The sequence below is a fragment of the Talpa europaea genome (assembly GCF_964194135.1).
Source record: "Talpa europaea genome assembly, chromosome: 10".
NCBI lineage: Eukaryota > Metazoa > Chordata > Mammalia > Eulipotyphla > Talpidae > Talpa > Talpa europaea.
The window spans coordinates 76,581,682-76,598,719 of record NC_140077.1 but is presented as its reverse complement, the minus strand read 5'-3'; the positions used below and the strand labels follow the sequence as shown (position 1 = coordinate 76,598,719).

At 55.8% G+C, this 17,038-nt stretch overlaps 1 protein-coding gene across 4 annotated transcripts in view; it reads right to left on the bottom strand.

Moving 5' to 3' along the window:
• KIF21B (kinesin family member 21B) overlaps positions 1-17,038 on the bottom strand; it is a gene marked incomplete at both ends in the record, with an annotated part of 46,033 nt that overhangs the window by 18,890 nt on the left and 10,105 nt on the right. For all 4 annotated transcript variants that reach the window (XM_084244942.1, XM_084244943.1, XM_084244940.1 and 1 more), the window contains 14 exons: positions 44-243; positions 2,089-2,280; positions 2,927-3,044; positions 3,422-3,503; positions 3,834-4,052; positions 4,151-4,214; positions 5,181-5,370; positions 6,420-6,615; positions 7,094-7,209; positions 7,524-7,691; positions 8,028-8,162; positions 8,240-8,389; positions 10,477-10,659; positions 10,933-11,155. In XM_084244942.1, the coding sequence (XP_084101068.1) occupies positions 44-243; positions 2,089-2,280; positions 2,927-3,044; positions 3,422-3,503; positions 3,834-4,052; positions 4,151-4,214; positions 5,181-5,370; positions 6,420-6,615; positions 7,094-7,209; positions 7,524-7,691; positions 8,028-8,162; positions 8,240-8,389; positions 10,477-10,659; positions 10,933-11,155 (2,236 nt within the window). The remainder of the gene's footprint in view (positions 1-43; positions 244-2,088; positions 2,281-2,926; positions 3,045-3,421; positions 3,504-3,833; positions 4,053-4,150; positions 4,215-5,180; positions 5,371-6,419; positions 6,616-7,093; positions 7,210-7,523; positions 7,692-8,027; positions 8,163-8,239; positions 8,390-10,476; positions 10,660-10,932; positions 11,156-17,038) is intronic.

Below are 17,038 nucleotides of genomic sequence, written 5' to 3'. Positions count from 1 at the left end.
CCCAAGGCGACCCCTCAGCCACTCCTCAGCCCTCAGCTCCTACCTTAGCCTTCTTCATCTCAGCTACCTCGGCCTGCAGCTTCTTCAGCTCCCTCTCATAGCGCGACTGGTTCTTGAGCAGCCGCGCGTGCTCCTTTTGTGCGGCCTGCAGCTTCTGCAGGTCCCGGTTCATCTCGCGAAGCCTCTTCTCATAGTCTGCCTTGATCTTGTTGGCTTTCTCCTCCGTGTAGCACTCCATGGTGCCTGAGGGCACAAGGGGTGGTCAGGGCCATGTCCCCACGTGTCCTCTTGGCTGGGGCCGAGACAGGGCAGAGGGGCCTGGGTTCCAGAATGTCTTGCTGCAGGACCCTGGGCAAGCCACACCCCCTCTGCCTGTTTCTTCATCTAAACGAGGGGCTGAGACTAGGAGATGGGCAAAGCCCCTCCCGACATGCTATGGGCCTGAAGGGGATGGCCTCATCTTGAGACCTCCGAGGCCCTGTCACCGGCTTCCCAGGAGGGGCCTGAGCCACTCCTGCTGGCTGTGTTGTGAGCCATGAGTGAAGGCGGGACCAGGGCCAAAGGTAGAGAAAGAGCCAGCAAGAGTACACAGTGATGTGTGCGGAGGGAATAGACTCATGCCCCCCCTTGACCTTTCCTACCTGAGCTGCTACAGAACAGACATCCAGACAGACAGGCAAAAACCTGACTCCCAAGCACCACTCCACACCTGCACAGTCCTGCCCATTCCAGTGACTATCACTGCCTTCCTTCCAGAAGCCCACTCTGGAGACATCTCCCCTTACCCAATTAGTCAACAAACCCTTTTACCTACCTTCAAAATATGACCAGAAACCCACCACTCGCCCCACCTCCTATCCAAATCATCTTTTCGCCCAGATCTTTGGAATAATCTAGCTGGCCTCAAGCTTCCACTGCCAGCCTCCTCCACAGCAGCCTCAGTGATTTCCTAAAAGTGCCCTCAGAACTCCACCCCGGGCCTCCCCGGTGGCGCAGCGGTTGAGCGCTGGGTTGCGAAGCTGCCTGCGGCCTCTGCGGCGCCGGTTCGATCCCCGGCTGCTCCCCGGCCACCAGAGGAGGGTCCCACATGGTGCGCAGACCTCTCCTGCCGCCCGCTGCTCCCCTCAGCAGTGTACTTCGGTCCTTCTGCCTGCTCTGCTCCCCGCTCTGGCTCTGGTGAATTCTCTCACCCTCCCGCGCTTCTGACTGTACCCAGTGCATGTATAAACAAAACAAACAAACAAATAAAATAAATAAATAAATAAAACATGCCTCTATAAAAAAAAAAAAAAAAAAAGAACTCCACCCCTCCTCACCTCCCTTGGAGAATAGGCCTTGTCCTTGCAGCGACCAGCACACCCTGGCCTCACGCTTCTCTCCTCCATCTCTAGCTGTTGGCCCCTTTGCTCCAGCCGCCTGGCCCAGCCACCAACATGCCTAGGCCTTTGCCTCTTCTGTTTCCTCTGCCTAGAGCGCTCGTCTCTCGCTCATCCTGTCCAGCACTATCTCACCTGCTTCAAGGCTTTGCTCAACTGTTACCTTCTCAGTGAGGGCTTCCATGGCCATTTAAAACTCCAGCACACAGCCATTCTCCTGCTGCTGTCCTTTCTCCAGAATGTTCACCACCACCAGACATGGCACAGGGTCAGCTGACTCACACACCCCTCCCCACAGGACGGGCACTCCACGAGCTAGGACTCCTCGCTCCAACATCTATCTCTAGCACCTAGGATGACATCTACTCTGTAGACGGATTCAACAAAAGCTTGCTGAATGAGTCCATGAATAACAGAACGAATGGGCTGAGGAGCAGTGATGGTGAGAAGCAGGTTTGTGAAGAGGGTCAAAGGGAAAGCCCAAGGCCATGGACACACGGGGAAAGGCTGAAGTGTGTCATGTTCTCGTGGCCAGGGACACATGCACTCTGGTGTGTTAACAGGACAGTTACTTGACAAGAAGAGTGATGAATCTACGATGGAGCACAGAACTAGGGGCGAGACCGTGGGTCAGGGACCTTGCCCAGAAGAGCAGGGCAGCCCGCAGCGGGGTGGCTGCTGGGTGGGGCCTCGGGGCGGGTGCGGGCCTCACTGAGGTTCTGGAGCACACGGTCCCGCTCCAGCTGGGTGTCCCGGATCTTGTTTTGCAGCAGAATCAGTTTCTCCTCGTACTGGTGCTTGAGGGTCTGCAGACGGCGCTGACTGTTCTCTAACTCATCAATCAGCTTCTGCTTGATCTCGATCTCGCATGTCAGGTCAGCCAGGTCTGCCTGGAAGTTCACCTCTGGGGAGCAGAGACAGGCCTGACCCAGGGCTGGGGGCTGAGGCTGGGGGCGAGGCGAGGATGGGCCTCCCCTGGGTCAGCCATGACCAGTCAGTGCCCACCATTAGAGAGAAGGATAAATCCCAGATGGGTGACACATTTAAAGAACAGTGCCAAAAATGCAAGGCTGGGCCCTGAAGCCAACTTCCAGGTGAGGGGACCCTGCCTGGGAGGAGAGAGAGAAGACAGAGGGCCTCCAGGGCTGTGGCAAGAGATGGCAGCAGGGTGGAGGCACGGGGCAGTATCCCCATTTAGAAGAGGGGCTTCGACACTAGCCAGGCCAGTGTTCCAGTTCTGCATGCACCATGTTGGGAAGGCATGAAGCCTCTCTGAGCTTGTTCTCCAGGGTGCCAGAGAGAAGGGTCCTGGCACTGATGGTGGAGGGGTGTGGGGGAGCAGTGAGGCCTGGGAGAGCCAAACACGACACTGGTGAGCTTGCACAGTGCCCGGCACATTGAGTGCTCAGCACAGGTCTGTGGCCATGATCAGCACCACTCGAGTTTGCTGTTGGTTGCAGGTGGGCAGGGCCCGGTCCTGGACACTCACTGTCTTGAGAACTCAGCAGGGTCTGACCCCACCCACCCCAACCCACCCCAGCCCAGCGCACCCTTCTCCTCAGGGTCTGAGTCCGAGTCCACCAGGCTCTCCTCACTGCCCGAGTCCTCGTCTTCATCCTCACGCCCTTCCTCCTCCTCACAGCCACTTTCCTCGTGTTCTTCCTCCTCCTGGGCACCAAGTTCCATCAGGAGTGGGCCAGCTACCCCTCCTCCCTAGGGGGCGCTGGCCTCAGGAAAGGGAGGTCCAGAGAAGAGGCATAACTGGACAGCACCTCAGTTATGTCATTAGGGTGGAACAGGGCAGGCAGCAATTGGGGTCCTTGTACCCTCTCCCCCCAAGGCCCCTCCCCCAACAACCTGGGCAGAGCCCTCTGGGAGAGCCTCCCCACCCGGCATCTCCCATTTGGGGTGAGGTGGGGGCTGGAGACCGCCACAGGGAGCACCAGGATCACTGGATGCAGACCTGCGGTCCCCCACCCTGTACAAGGATGTCGAGGGCCCCCCACCCAGCAGGAGCAGGGATGGGCATGGTGGGGGGTCCTCACCTCCTCAGCCTCGTTCTCATCCGTCTCCTCGCTGTTTTCCTGTTGCAGCTTTGCCCTCTTTTTGAAGGCCTCCTTCTCTGGGCTGCCCAGGGGTGAAGGGTAGGCCAGGTCAGGGGGCTACCATGAGTTTCTGGGGGTGGGGGGTGGGGACAGGACTGCTCTTGCCCAGGGGCACCGACCTCTGGGTCCCTAGTCTAGAGACTCTGCTCTTCAGCTCCCTACCCAGCAAAACCCCGGCTGGTCTTCAGCCTCCCTCTCCTTTTCTCACTGGAGAAAGCGGAGCAAATGTGCTCAGTGAGATCCCGAGTAACTCTGGGGCAGCCCCTGTCGCCAGGGGGTTCTCCTGCTTCCTGGGCGCAGGCCTCCCGGGGGCAGCTCGGGCTCTCCAGGGAGGCGGCAGCGCTGCCCTCACCTCTTCCTGCGCTGCCTGACCTCCTTCTTCTTGAGCCGCTCCAGGTCCTGCTTGGCCTTGCGGATCACCTCGGACGCGTCCTCTATGGAGCTGGCCGGGCTGCCCCCGAAGCCCGGTGCAGCGGGAGACGCCCCCAAAGAGTAGGGGCTCCGCGCCGAGGCCCGAGAGAGGCTTCGGCGGAGAGACTCGTTCATGGCCTCGCTCTCCAGGAGTTTCGTCCTGTGTGACAGGGGCGTGCAGCCGGGTGAACCCCACTGCCCTCGGCCCCGGCCTGGCCAAGCCCCCCCAGCGGTCCCCCAAAGTGGGGGCTCACTCACCGCAGCTCCTCGATCTCCCGGATGTAGTTCTGGATCAGTGCACCAATGGCCTCGTTGCCGTCGCCTGGCAGGAGGAGCAATAAACGTTAACACCAAGGACCCTCCGCAGAAGGCTGGAGGTCTGCCCCGCGGCTCCGCTGGACTGGCGAAGGGGCCTTTTCCAAAAAACGATACCAAAGAGGGGTCCTCCCTGGTGGCGCAAAGGGTTAAGCACCGCACTACGAAGCAATTCGCAGCCTCTGCTGCACGAGTTCAATCCCCGGCCGGCCAGGGAGCAACCCACATGGCGAGGCAGACCTCTCCTGTCTCGCCCGCTGCTCCCTTCAGCAGTGTATTTTAGTGACTCTGCCTGTTCTGTTCCCCACTCTGTCTCTGGTGAATCCTCTCACCCCCTGCATCTCTGGCTTGTACCCCAGCTCTTATGTGCATAAATAAATAAATCTTGAAAAAAAAAAAGATACCAAAGGAAGACCTGCCCTTGGCAATGTGGGTAAGCGCTGCTAGTGACAGGGAGGAACGGAAAACCACCGCATGTCCATTCTCAGAGGCCTCTTACATGACCTTACGCCTCATCAAGTGTGGAAGGCCGTGCGGTGTGAAGAACTAAGGAGGTGTAAGTGTTTAATCTGGAAAGATCTCTAAGGCATAGTGCTAAGTGAAAAAGGGAAACCACAGGACAATACAGAGGATCGCTAATACAGAAAAGAAAAAGCAATGTGTGTTTTAAGGTGTGGAGAAATGTGCAGCAGGCTCTCCTGGAGGTGCCTTCCACCAGGTAGAGAGGGCAGGGATGGAGGGTTCAGTGAGATCAGGGATTTTAATCTTTCACTTTATAAAGACATTACATAAGGAGAATGTCTTCACGATTACTTGATCATTAAATGTTTTCAAATCAGTTGGGGGAAATGCACACATGAATTGATGTGTGACTTGATCGGCAAACCCAGCTCACCCACATCCTGGGGTGGGGATGCGACAGGGGTTCCTGCCTGTTTGCCTCCTGTTAGCTTGCTGGTGCACCCCAACTCACCGGCCTTGGCCAGGAGCAGGTTGGCCTCCTGGCTCATTAGGTGGGTGACGCGGCTGTTGATGGCATCAATGGCTTCCTGCATGGCCTTCACCCGCAGGCGCAGGGCCCCATTCTCCTTTTGCAGCATGGCGTTCTCCCGGAACAGGTCGCTGTAGCCTTCCGAGCCATCCTCCCCAATCACCCGCTTGCCCTGGGAGGAGGGGTGGGCCAGAGCAGTCGGGTCCCAGGGAGAGAAGAGGGTGGCGAGACTCCTCCCGGCCATTAGCTTGGCCTTTCCCTTCACATGACATTACGGCCCCAGGTTTCCCAAAACACAGCTCATTCCCCAGTTCTTAAAAACCTTACATGGCTTTACATGATAACAAAAAAGCCCAGGCTTTAGTAGACAGTCATTCCAGACCTCCCACAAGCTTTCCTTGCCCTCCACAAGAGTTAACCAAGGGTCAAAACCTTAGAGGGCCCAAGTATTTGCCATAAATAAGTTAGTTTGCATGTAAGACAATAGGGAGTGGTGGGAGCTGGAGCTAATAGGGTCACAGATTTAGTCTACAAGGGGCAGCCACTCTGCCACTCCAGCCAGCTTGGTGTCATATGTTGTTAGGTTTTCATTTTGTTCAAGAAAAATGGAAACTTCCTGATAATCAGAGAAGTTGACAACTTTGTTGCATTCTTTTAAAACAAAGGGTAAGCCAAACCAAAACCCATTTATGCACCACTCTCAGGTCATGGGCTGCAAGCCAGTGATTTCTGCCTTAGTCACTTGGAACTGGGCAGTTCCCCAAAAGCACCCTATCTCTGTGCATTTCCCTTTTCCTATGCATCTTTGTACATGTTTGCTTGCATCGTAGAATGCCTGCTCCATCTCCTTTTGCTGATATTCATCCTCAAAATCCATATCCATCCTCCAGGAAGCCCTCTTTGACCACCTAAATAAGTAGGGCCAACTCTCTCTGCCACAATGGGCTAATCATGTGGTCCCATCAACTCTTATTCTATATCACATCTGGTCCAACACAGCACATTCAGCAGACACAAAAACACCCAGCAGAGCATCTTCCTGCGTGAAAGGGCTATGTAATAGCAGTTGAGCACGCTGCCCCTCACTTAGTATTTAAGACCCTGAGGGCTCTGACTGTTCTGTCACCTGGGTGAACTGCCTAATACTGAGCATCATGCCTGGACCACAGCTGGTACTCCGGATGTGGGTGAAGATTGGGTGAGGAGGTGCGGGGTGCTCACCGCCTTGTACTCCATCAGCTCCATCTGCAGGCGTGCAATCTCGGCCCGCAGTGCGCTAATCTGCTGGCTGGTCTTATCCTGGTTCACCACCACCTTGTTCTTGATGTTGCGTGCCCGATTGGCATATTTGAGTGTGTTGAGCGTCTCCATGAAGTCTCGGTCCGAAGGGCTTACACAGGCAATCATGATGGTCTGGCTGAGGGTTGCAGTTGGGTGGAGTGATGACAAGAGGTGTAGTCAGTCCCCAGAAGCATCACCCCAGAGCAGAGTCCTGCTCCCACCCATTCCCCTGCTGCCTTAATGCCCCAAGGACCTGGACATTTGCCAGGGCAGAACCTGGGCCACCTGGCCAAGGGTGTCCATTCCAACAGTGGGACCACAGGGAGAGCAGCTGGCAAGGTAGGGAGGTTGTGTTATCACCCGAGTCCTCTGCTCAGCGACAGGGTGAGCCCTGCATTCCCCTGCTAATCATCCCATTTGGGCTCTATCACGTCCTTTAGGGTTCTCTCTCCCCGTTGTGTAGGGTCTGACCACTGACCTGGGAAGCTTGAGGGGGGCATTGCAAGGTCCCATCTCCCCTGCCTGCAGCCCAAGCAGGAAGTGTTCTTGTTCTTGAGGCCCTCACCTTCCAAACTTGCACTTCCTCCCTCCCCTGGATGTTAATCCTTGGGTACCTGTTGCCCCCCAGTGAGTCCTGGAGGAGCCGAGTGAGCTTGGAATCCCTGTAGGGCACGTGTACCACCTTCTTGCTCTGGTCCCCTAGGGCGCTGATCACATTGCCCAAGGCCAGCTGCGGAAACAGACCGACACTCAGGGAGGGAGGGAGTAGGGACGACATAAGCCCCAAGTCGTATGCACCCACTTCGCTGGCCCCAGCAACCCTCAGGCCCCTGGTGAGGGTTTTTAGGTAGGTGTGTTAAGGTTGGGGGCATTGGAATGTCGGGGGCAGAGGTGAGGGTGAAGGGTCAAAGGTGTCACTATGGTGACACACTGGACTGGCCAGCAGCTAGCAGGAGGCCCAAGGAGGATGATGTGGGGAGGTAGCCTGGCAGGGTAAGCTGAGCTGCGCTGGCCGCCGGGGCTGGTGGCCCACCCTTTGCCTACCAGGCCGCAGTTGATGGAGATGCCCTCCTTGGCACGCTCGCCGGTGGCCCCTGTCCGCTTCAGCCGCTCGGAGCCAGCCAGGTCCACAAAGTGAAACTTAGCGGTGAGCGTCTCGTACTCACTCGAAGGAGCAGTGCCCTCGGGAAGCCCAGTCACCACCTCATTCACCTACAGCAGAAGTCAGCATCTCACTCCCTGCCCCACCTGTGGTCATGCCGCCTGGGGGACTCGGGTGCAGAGTCGGGACAGACTGCAGGGCACCTTGCCCCTGGGACATGCGGAGCATCCGACAGCCTTCGGTATTTGCACGCCTGCTGCTCGCTATCCTCACACCACAGAGGTATCGACACCCCATTGTGCAGACCAGGTAACGTGCTCAGGAAAAGAGGAAACCAACGAGTGGCAGTGGCGAGCCCCAAACCCGAGTGCTCTGGCTCTGGAGCCATGGCGCCTTCCTTGTCTCACCCCGAAAACCCCCGCAATGCAGTGGGCCCCGCTGCTCACCAGGTCAGGCTGGGCACACACGCGCATCTGACACAGGTGGATGGTGAAGATGGCGTGTGAGCGTGAGCTCTGCACATTCATCTGGGTGCTGGCCGTGGTGCGCGACAGGGCCCCCTGCTTCAGGCACTGGATCAACTGGGGAAGAAGGTGGAGGTGAGGACCCGGGTGGCTGTGGTGCCAGCCCTGGCCAGCTGGGCCCTCCAGAGGCTCACCTCCTGCTGGGAGTTGATGAGGCGGGAAGTGACACCCGTGGTGTAGATGCTGCCATTGGCGTCCTCATGGATCTTGATGTTGGACCTGCGGTGGCGGGAGTCAGGGTCCCGCGTGCTGTCAAACAGGTCAAGGATCTCCTCGTTGTAGAGCTGGGGGGAGGGAGGGACACAGCTCCTGGGCTTACTGGGCATGCGGCCTGGGGCCCTGTCACATTTATGAACCAACTCTATCTTGCTGATGTGGAAGCTGAGGCTCTGGGGGCCTCTCTGGGATCTGGATTCCTCATCCTTCTACTGGACAGAGGCAGGAGGGCAGCAGCGCTGGGCAGAGCCACCCTGAGGATGCCCTCCCCTCCCTAAAGAAGCAGCACTCACTGGCTCCCAGTCTCAGTGGGGAACAAAGGACCTAGCAGGGACTAAGGAACCCAGGTCCCAGATGGCTATGCGACAGATGTACCCCTGATTCGGGCAGATCCTGTTATGTTACTGACTGGGAAAGAGGGCTTGGGGTGTCGGTCCAGAAGAGAGAGGGCCAGCTGAGCCCAGTGGGGACAGTGGGAGCAGTGCCTTGATCCCCATGGTCCTGGGTGAGGTGCCGACAGCTTCCCACCTCCCAGGGGGAGAGCGTGCTGTGTGCCTTGTTCCGGGCTCAAGAGGGGAGCTGGCAGGAGAGTGTGCCACTGTGGCCTGGCCTCCTGAGAGAGTCTGGTGAGACCACATGGGGAGGGGCCCTGGCCAGGGCAGTCAACCCATTTCAGTGGGCTCAGCTTTGGAAGTTCCGCATTTGGAGTCGCTAGCAGGGAGGGTGAAATCTTTTCCCTAAGCACAGTTAAGGGCTGAGGTTGAGGAGCAGGGGAAGAAGGGGGTGGGGGGAGGCAGCAGGGTCAGAGGCCACGGATCCTGTGGGGGAGGGGCAGGCTGCAGAACAGCCCTCGGACATCCGAGGCTTTGCTGGGCTTCAAGGACAGAAATACCCCTGCAGGAAGGGGAAGAGGAAATCAAAGGGACTGGTGCAGATGTGGGTGCCATAGTGTCTGTCTGTCTGTTGGGACAGACACAGGCATGATTTAACCCTTTGTGGTTCACCCACTGGTATGGATCTTCTAGGAACTGGCCCACTATTTGGGGATCTCCATTGCAACAGTATGGAAAAAGGGTGAAAAAAAAGGGGCGAAAAATGCTTAGAGATACACAAACAGGACACACACACACACACACACACACACACACACACACAACCAGTTTATCAGAAGCAAAAGTCTAATAGGGCAAAAAAAAAAACCCTTCTAGGTCTAAAGTACAAGGTCCCCTGGGTGGGATGGACAGGCGCCTCGTGTACCCTGGTGTGAATAACTGCCAGGCAAGGGAAACCTACAGAGGGTGCGGCTGCACCCTTGCCTGGAGGAACAGCACGGGGCTTGTGGGTGAGTACCCAGGGGACTCATGCCCAGCAGATGGCCTGGGAATGTCGGCGGGTTGGGGTTTCAGACACTAGGAACCTGGAGATGCTGAGTTGTTCAAGTGTCCCGGAAGAGCCCGTGCAGGTCAGGCCTGGGGAGAAGTATTCAGGTGCACCTGCCTTCCTCTGAGAGGCCCCTCTGCAGGCAGGAATTCCACCTCTGGGGTTTCTGAGCTGGGACTCAGCCCAGGTGCAGAGGTCAAAGAGCTGATATGTCCCCACCCCCACTCTCACTGTCCCTGTGGCCACAACTCCTGCCCGTGGTGCACTGACATTCCCAGCAACAGGTGGGGCCAGATGCAAACTCTCCCTTTGGGAGAGTCAGAGATTTAGGCAGGACCTCAGTCAGGAAGGGACAGGGCAGGCTGCCCTGAGGTCGGGGAGGACCAGGGGCCACGCATGTGCTTCCACATCATCCTCACAAAATCCCTATGATAATAGATTTCATCCGCCCCTTTGGCAGATGAGGCTCAGTGGTAAAATGTCTTGCCCAAGGTCACAGGGCTAGTCATGGTTAGAGCTGTGAGCATCAGTCGGGTTTCATGAGATTCTATAGATCACACACTCGTGATACAAGACACCCCCTCCCTTCCCTTCAGAGCACCCCGCAGGTGATCTTCCAGCTCTTGCTCGGGTACTTCCTGCAGCAGGGAACTCCTCACCTCTAGATGCATCCATGGCTCCCTTAGGCCTGTGCACACTCTGGAGGAGAGCCCAGCTTCCACTGTCTTGCTGTCCCCCAAGTCTCCCTCCTGCCCACCCTATGAGACCAGTGTACCTCCAGGAACTGAGCGCTGACTTTGAACTCAGGCCCAGGCACGCCCTGCTCCTGTGCCCGCCGCTTGCGCTCAGCAATGCCCCCGAAGAGGTGTGCGATGGCCCTTGGAATGATGCCCTGCTCTTCCTCCGACGTCACTGTGTCGAAGCCAGTGCCCATAGTGTACGTCTTCCCGGCCCCTGTCTGCACGGGCAACGATGGAAGCAGGGTGTTACCAGCCAGTCTTGGACCCTTTGCCATCCACCTCCCACCTGAGACCCCCAACCGCTCCTGGTCCCCAAATCACACCCTGTGGACGCCTCTAACGACAGCCCTCCCTCTGCTAACTAGCAGTGATGCAGCAGCCTCAGACAACAGGGGAAACTGTGTCTTGACTGCTCAGAAGGGGGCTGTCTCTCCCATAAGGTGGGGGAGACCAGTGTTGGGGGGGCCCTGGTGGGGGTGCAGACAGCTTACCTGGCCGTAGGCCAGCACTGTGGCATTGTAGCCCTCAAAGCAGCCCTCGATGAGCTTGCTCACGCAGGTAGAATAGATCTGTTCCTGCCAGGTGTCCAGGTCGAAGACAAAGTCATAGGTGAAGGCCTTGTCCTTCCCCAGAAGGACCTGGGGCTCCCCCGGGGTGACAGAAGTACAGATGTGGCATCCCTCAATCTTCTCCTTTGACAGCTGGGGCCGTATCCTGCCCAGAAGGGGAGAATCCTGGGTCACACCCACGTGGAAGTCCCCCTCCCTGCTTCTATTTCCATCCAAAGCTGGAGGAGATGGAAGCTTAGGAGTCCCCTCTCCCCAGGCCCACAGGAGAATGACAGCTTTTGTAGAGCACAATAACAACATCAACAATAATAATATCCACACCATCGGAAACAGCAAGCGCTAACATTTATTGAGCCCTCTCTATATCAGGGCTGTGGTAGGAGTCTTTTTACATAAATGAATTCTTGTATTCTTCACTATAAGTCTGTGGGGTATGTATTATCTGCCTGACTTTACAGAGGAGGAAACTGGAGCCAGGAGAACTGTTCTATATACTTGAAGACGATCAAGTCAAGCACCAGCCAGTCTGACCTCAGACACCCACTCCTGATTGAATGGAAACTGAGTGGGGAGCCCTAGCAATCAGCATCCCAGAGAGGGAAAGAGCAGGATAGGGCTCTCCCCTCAGGGTTAAGTTCTGGAAGAGACCGGAGCCTCTGCCAAGGCATTCAGGGACTACAAGGGTCCTTGAGCTCAGGAGTTCCCTTTCCAGATGCTACAGCCTGCCAGAACATTCTCAGGCACAAGGGTTTTCCTTTCCAGGGGACAAGAGGGTCAGACCAAGTACAGACCAGGTCAAGTAAAAAATTTGCTCTAGGAGGTTGCCAGGCCAGCCACAGGGGTGGCTTAGATTCTTATGGGTTCCACTGTAAAGAGGAAGAAAAGTGGCATAAGAGTTAAGTTGGGAATCAGCCATGGAAGAGCTGTCTCCATCCAGCCAACCCTTCCTCCTCTTCCAAGCAGTCATCACCACGGCAGGTCCCCATGGCAACCAAGTGTGAGTCAAGGAGCATGCGTGAGCAGGGATTGGAAGCAAGCACCTCCCAAATGCCCTAAAGTAAAAGGAGGGGGGGCAGTTAGTGCCCACACATGGGCCCACACAAGCCAGCCTGTCAGTGGGCACTCACAATGAGTTGCTTGTCAGCCTCCCTCTCCCTAAGCCAACATTTACCAAGAGAAGAAAAGAATGAGAGGGGCCTGGCCAGCACCCAGCCAGAGTCCAGGGGGGCCTTGCCACAGAGTTAGGGTCTCCCCATCACCGTCCTGCCCCTGTCCGGGCTGCCCCAGTTCCTAAAGCCCACTCAGGGCTGCAGGTCAGCAGGCTCTTGGCAAAACCTGTTACTGTGCTTTGCAGTGAGGGGGCAGTCAGCGGGAGGTTAGCCACACCAGGCCGGCTCACACACTGGGGGTGCTCCTCTGGGTTTTCCTACGCAGTGTTTTCCCTTAGGCATGAATAGGTCCTCACAAGGAAGGGCACTTCCTCCATGAAGGCTGACAGGAATGAAAGCCTGAGGAGGCAACTAACTTTATCCAACCTTTTCAGGAGAACCTGGCATCTCAGTGTTCCCCCAGTAGAATTCTGTCCTCAGCAACACATATAACTCGGCCACACCCGATGTGCCAGGCAGCTAAGCTCGGACTTAATAACTCTTCATTGTTGTTGTTAATTTTATTTTTAAAATTTGTATCTTTTTCCCATCACCTACCCCTCTGACCCTTTCTCCTTTCCCCTTTCCTTTTATCTCAGAATCCTCACTTTTTTGGTTATCAGTGTTCAATAGTTCATATTTTGCTTTGTCAGCTCATTCATGTTGAGTCCTTATTTTATTCATGTATGAGAAATAGTCCAATATTTGTCTTCATCTTTCTAACTGATTTTGCTTCACCTAATTCCCTTGAGCTCCTTCTATTTTGCAGTAAGTGGCAACATTTCATCCTTGCTTATGGCTGAGTAGTATTCCACTGCATGGACATACCACAGCTTCCTTATCCAGTCCTCTACAGACAGCACTTAGGTTGTTTCCATTTCCTAGCTATTATAAATAATGTTGCAATAAACACTGAAGAACACATCATTTTTTCAGTTGATGATTTCCTGTTCTTCAGATAGTACCCCAAAGTGGGATCCTCTTTGGTTTTTTAGGGTAGGCCCAGACCACTTTCCAAAATGACTGCATCAGTTTACATTCCCACCAACCAATGTTCCTCTCCTCTGCATCCTCTCCAGCACTGGTTATTGGGGTCTTGTCAATATAAGCCATTCTCAGGGCCTCCCTGAGAGGTTTAACCCCTCCCTCAGGGGTTAAAGACAAGCACTATCAAGCTATCACCAGCCACTGCAGTATGAGTTCGATCCTGCCAGCCAGGGAACAACCACATGGCACAGCAGACCTCTCCTGTCTCACCTGCTGCTCCCCTCAGCAGTGTATTTCAGTAGATCTACCTGTTCTGCTCCCTGCTCTGTCTCTGGTGAATCCTCTCACCCCCCGCACCTCTGGCCTGCACCCTAGTTCTTGTATGCATAAATAAATAAATCTTTAAAATATATATGTGTGTGTGTGTGTGTGTGTGTGTGTGTGTAAGCCATTTTCATGGGTGTGAGGTAACATCTCATGGTGGATTTGGCCTGCATTGCCCTTATAAAAAGTTATGAGGGCTGGGCCTCCCCAGTGGCACAGCAATTGAGCGCTGGGTTGCAAAGCTGCCCGCAGCCTCTGCAGCACCAGTTCGATCCCCGGCCGCCGGGTGAGGGTCCCACATGGCCTGCAGACCTCTCCTGCCGCCCGCTGCTCCCCTCAGCAGTGTATTTCATCAGTCTGCCTGTTCTGCTCTCCCCTCTGGTGAATTCTCTCATCCTCCCATGCTTCTGACTGTACCCAGTGCTTGTATAAATAAATAAATAAATCTTTAAAAAAAAAAAAGTTATGAGGGCATTTTCTCACATATCTGTTGGCCTTCTCAGGTCCCCTTTGGTAACTGTTTTTTCAGATCTGCTGCCCAGGTTTTAACTTGGGCTGCTTGTCCTTTTGTTGTTAAGCTGGGTGACTTCTTTATAGACTTTGGATATGAACCTCCTATCAGCTGTGTGCTGTGTGAACACCGTCTCCCATCAGTAGGATGGCTTTTTAATCTAGTAGTATTTCCTTTCATTGTGGAAAGACTTTTTGAGGTAGTCCCACATGTTTAATTTTGCTTTCACTTTCCTTGCCATAGGGGTGGAGTCTCCACGGACAGCTCTGCCACATGCTATTAATGTGATTCTCAAGACATTGCCACACAGTGGATACCACCCCTCCTGTTATAGACGGCACATTTGTCAGGGACAGATAGGGACATAGGGGGGTTTGAACCAGGCTGTGTGGGGGGGGCTGCCTCCTCAACGCCCCATGCTATAGTGTCACTTCGAGGCAGGAGTCATTGTGCCACGGGTAAAGATGGCTCAAAGACTTGGGGACAGAGCAGGCAGGGACCTCAGAGGAGAGATGTGGTACCGTGCACCAGGCATTAAAGAGGAAGCTGGAGCACTTACCCTCAGTTCTGGCTCTGCCCCCCAGCCTGTTACACTTCCTGCCCAGGGCATCCTGGTTACCCTAGGTGAACTGAGGATTGGCCCAGGCAGCCTCAGAGGACCCTCCAGTTTTGCTGGCAAGCACCTACCACGTGGGCTGCTTGTGATAGGATTTCTGGATCCAATTCAAATACCATTTAATTACCCCAGGCAGATGGCAATACTGGTGATTGGAGGAAATCGAATCAGGATCCCTGGAGACAGTGGGCGCAGGGGAGGGGGAGCAGCAGCCCTACTCATCAGAGTCCTTCAATGAGAAGGGGTGGCTTCTCCTTCAACAGCCAGCCCCCAGACCATCAGGGAGTGAGGTGCCAGGAAGCAGAGCTGGCAGAAGAGCGGCCGGGGAGAGGGATGTAGAAGAGGGAACTCCAGGGTGCAGGAGCTGTGGGGTCAGTCATGAATCCCCACCGTGACTCTCCATTGGCCCAGCACATGTGATGTAGGGTCCTGATGGGGGGGGGGCGGGCGGTCCTCTGTGGTCAGAGAGCACAAGCCAGCCCCTCTGGAGTGCTTTGCAGCGTGCAGCTGGGGGAGCAGTGTTACCCAAAACGGGGGCACCCTCTGGGAGACAGAAAACAGGGGTCCTCACCAGTCACTAATTCCCAAGCAACTATACTAGAAGAGGGAAAGTGCTATTCCCAGGAACGGGCTTGACTGAGCAATGGAATGGATGTGAAAAAGGAATTAAGATGTCCCAGATACTTTCCAGGTGCCAGCGCTGGGCCAGGCACATGCCATAGGCCACACCTCATCCCAGTCCTGCTGTGGACTAGGGACGTCATTTTCCGAGAGGAAAGTTAAGGCTCAAGTGGTTAAGCCACACACTGTAAATGCAGTGAAGTTGAGCATCAGTTCCTGCTCTCACTATGCAGCCTACAGGCCCTCCCACCACTCCAGCTGCCTCTGCCCGTGAGACTCAATATCCAAATTGATAGAACAAACTTCCTCCCCCAGCAGCACCGCCAGAGCCAGGGAGGCCCCCCAGGCCCTGCCTCGTCCCTTCACACAGATGCTGTCCTGGGCAGGGAGCTGGCCCAGGTGCACAGTCCAGCAGGGTGGACCTTGTGGTTCATGTCCTGGGCTCATCCCCCCTCACCCTGCCCAGTGGAGAATTCAAACCCTGTCCCAAGGGCCAGTGATAGGCACCCATCCCTGCCAAAGCCAGTGCCCAACAGCTTCCAGCTGCTTCCTCCTGTGTCATCTGGAGACCCTCTTCCCAGGATCGGCTTTCTAAGAACTCCATCTCCTTCCCCTCCAGCAACCTCCTCTCAAGGTCCCACCCAGCTTGAGGTCCACAAGGGCCCTCAGTCAGTCCCACCTCACCCCAGATAAAGGGCAGGAGGAAGTTTCTGGTTAGATTTAGATGGGGTGTCCTGGACTGCAGCCCTGGGCCCTGATCCTCCCCGCATAGGCGGGGGATCAGGGAAGAAAACCAGTTTCAAGGTCTTTTAAGTAATCACAGACCCTCGGAACTGTGGACTAGACCCATGCCCAGGGTCAGGAGAGTGAGGCGCTGGCCTCAAGTGCAAAACTTAAGTATACCTAAAGAAAAATCAGTAATCAAAATAAATAATTTAATGCAGTAATTGAATTAAAAAAAAAAGGCAAACTGTGGCCGCAGGGCAGCTGCCTTTGTCAGCACAGTGTTGTTGTCCACACATCATGTCCTGTCTGTCCCTGGCCCTCCTGAGTCTCCCCCAGGACATCTCACCCCAAGCCCCACCCCTTCAAAACCTCCCTCTATCCCTTCTCCAGGGCCTGCAGGCAGGAAGGGCAGGCAGGCTGTCCAGGCAGACTGGGCAGCCCGGCTCAGAAAACCCCCCGGAATCTCCTAGAACAGAGCCTGGTCTATTTGCCACTTGGCAACCCGCAGGCTGAGCGGTGGTGGGAGCCGGCGCGGCAGCGAAGAGAGAAGCGGGGAGCTTTTCAGAAGCAGGATCTTGGCACAGGCGCGAGGCCACTGAGCTTCCTCTGTTCACAATTGAGCAGGGGCTGGTGTGATGTGGTTAGTTATTTTAATATCCGTCCCCCTCCGCGGCAGAATGCGCACGCGGTCGAGCGGCAGGCGCTGGAGGACCCCCGCCCGCTCCTTGCAGTGAGGGCAGGACAAAGGCCGCCAGCCCCAGTCCCCGGCTGCGGGAAGAGCTGAGCTCAGCGCTTCCTCGGCTCTTTGGGGAGCCTGGAGGACAGGGGGGAAGGGAGGACAGAGGACATAGGGAGGAGGCAGGCCCTGGGGGATGAGAGGCTGCCAAGGAGAAAAAACTCCCTTGGCAAAAGGTAAGATGCTCAGAGCTCTGCACCAGACCCCAGGCTTAGGAGGGGCTGGGGGGCCTAGTCACCCCCACCATCCTTAGTGACATCACACAGAGCTGGCCAATCCCCCTCCCCTCCTGCAGGGGCTCAGCCCAGTGACCTTGGGGAAGGCAGAGTGGTTGCTCAGCATCTCAGATGAAATTAGTC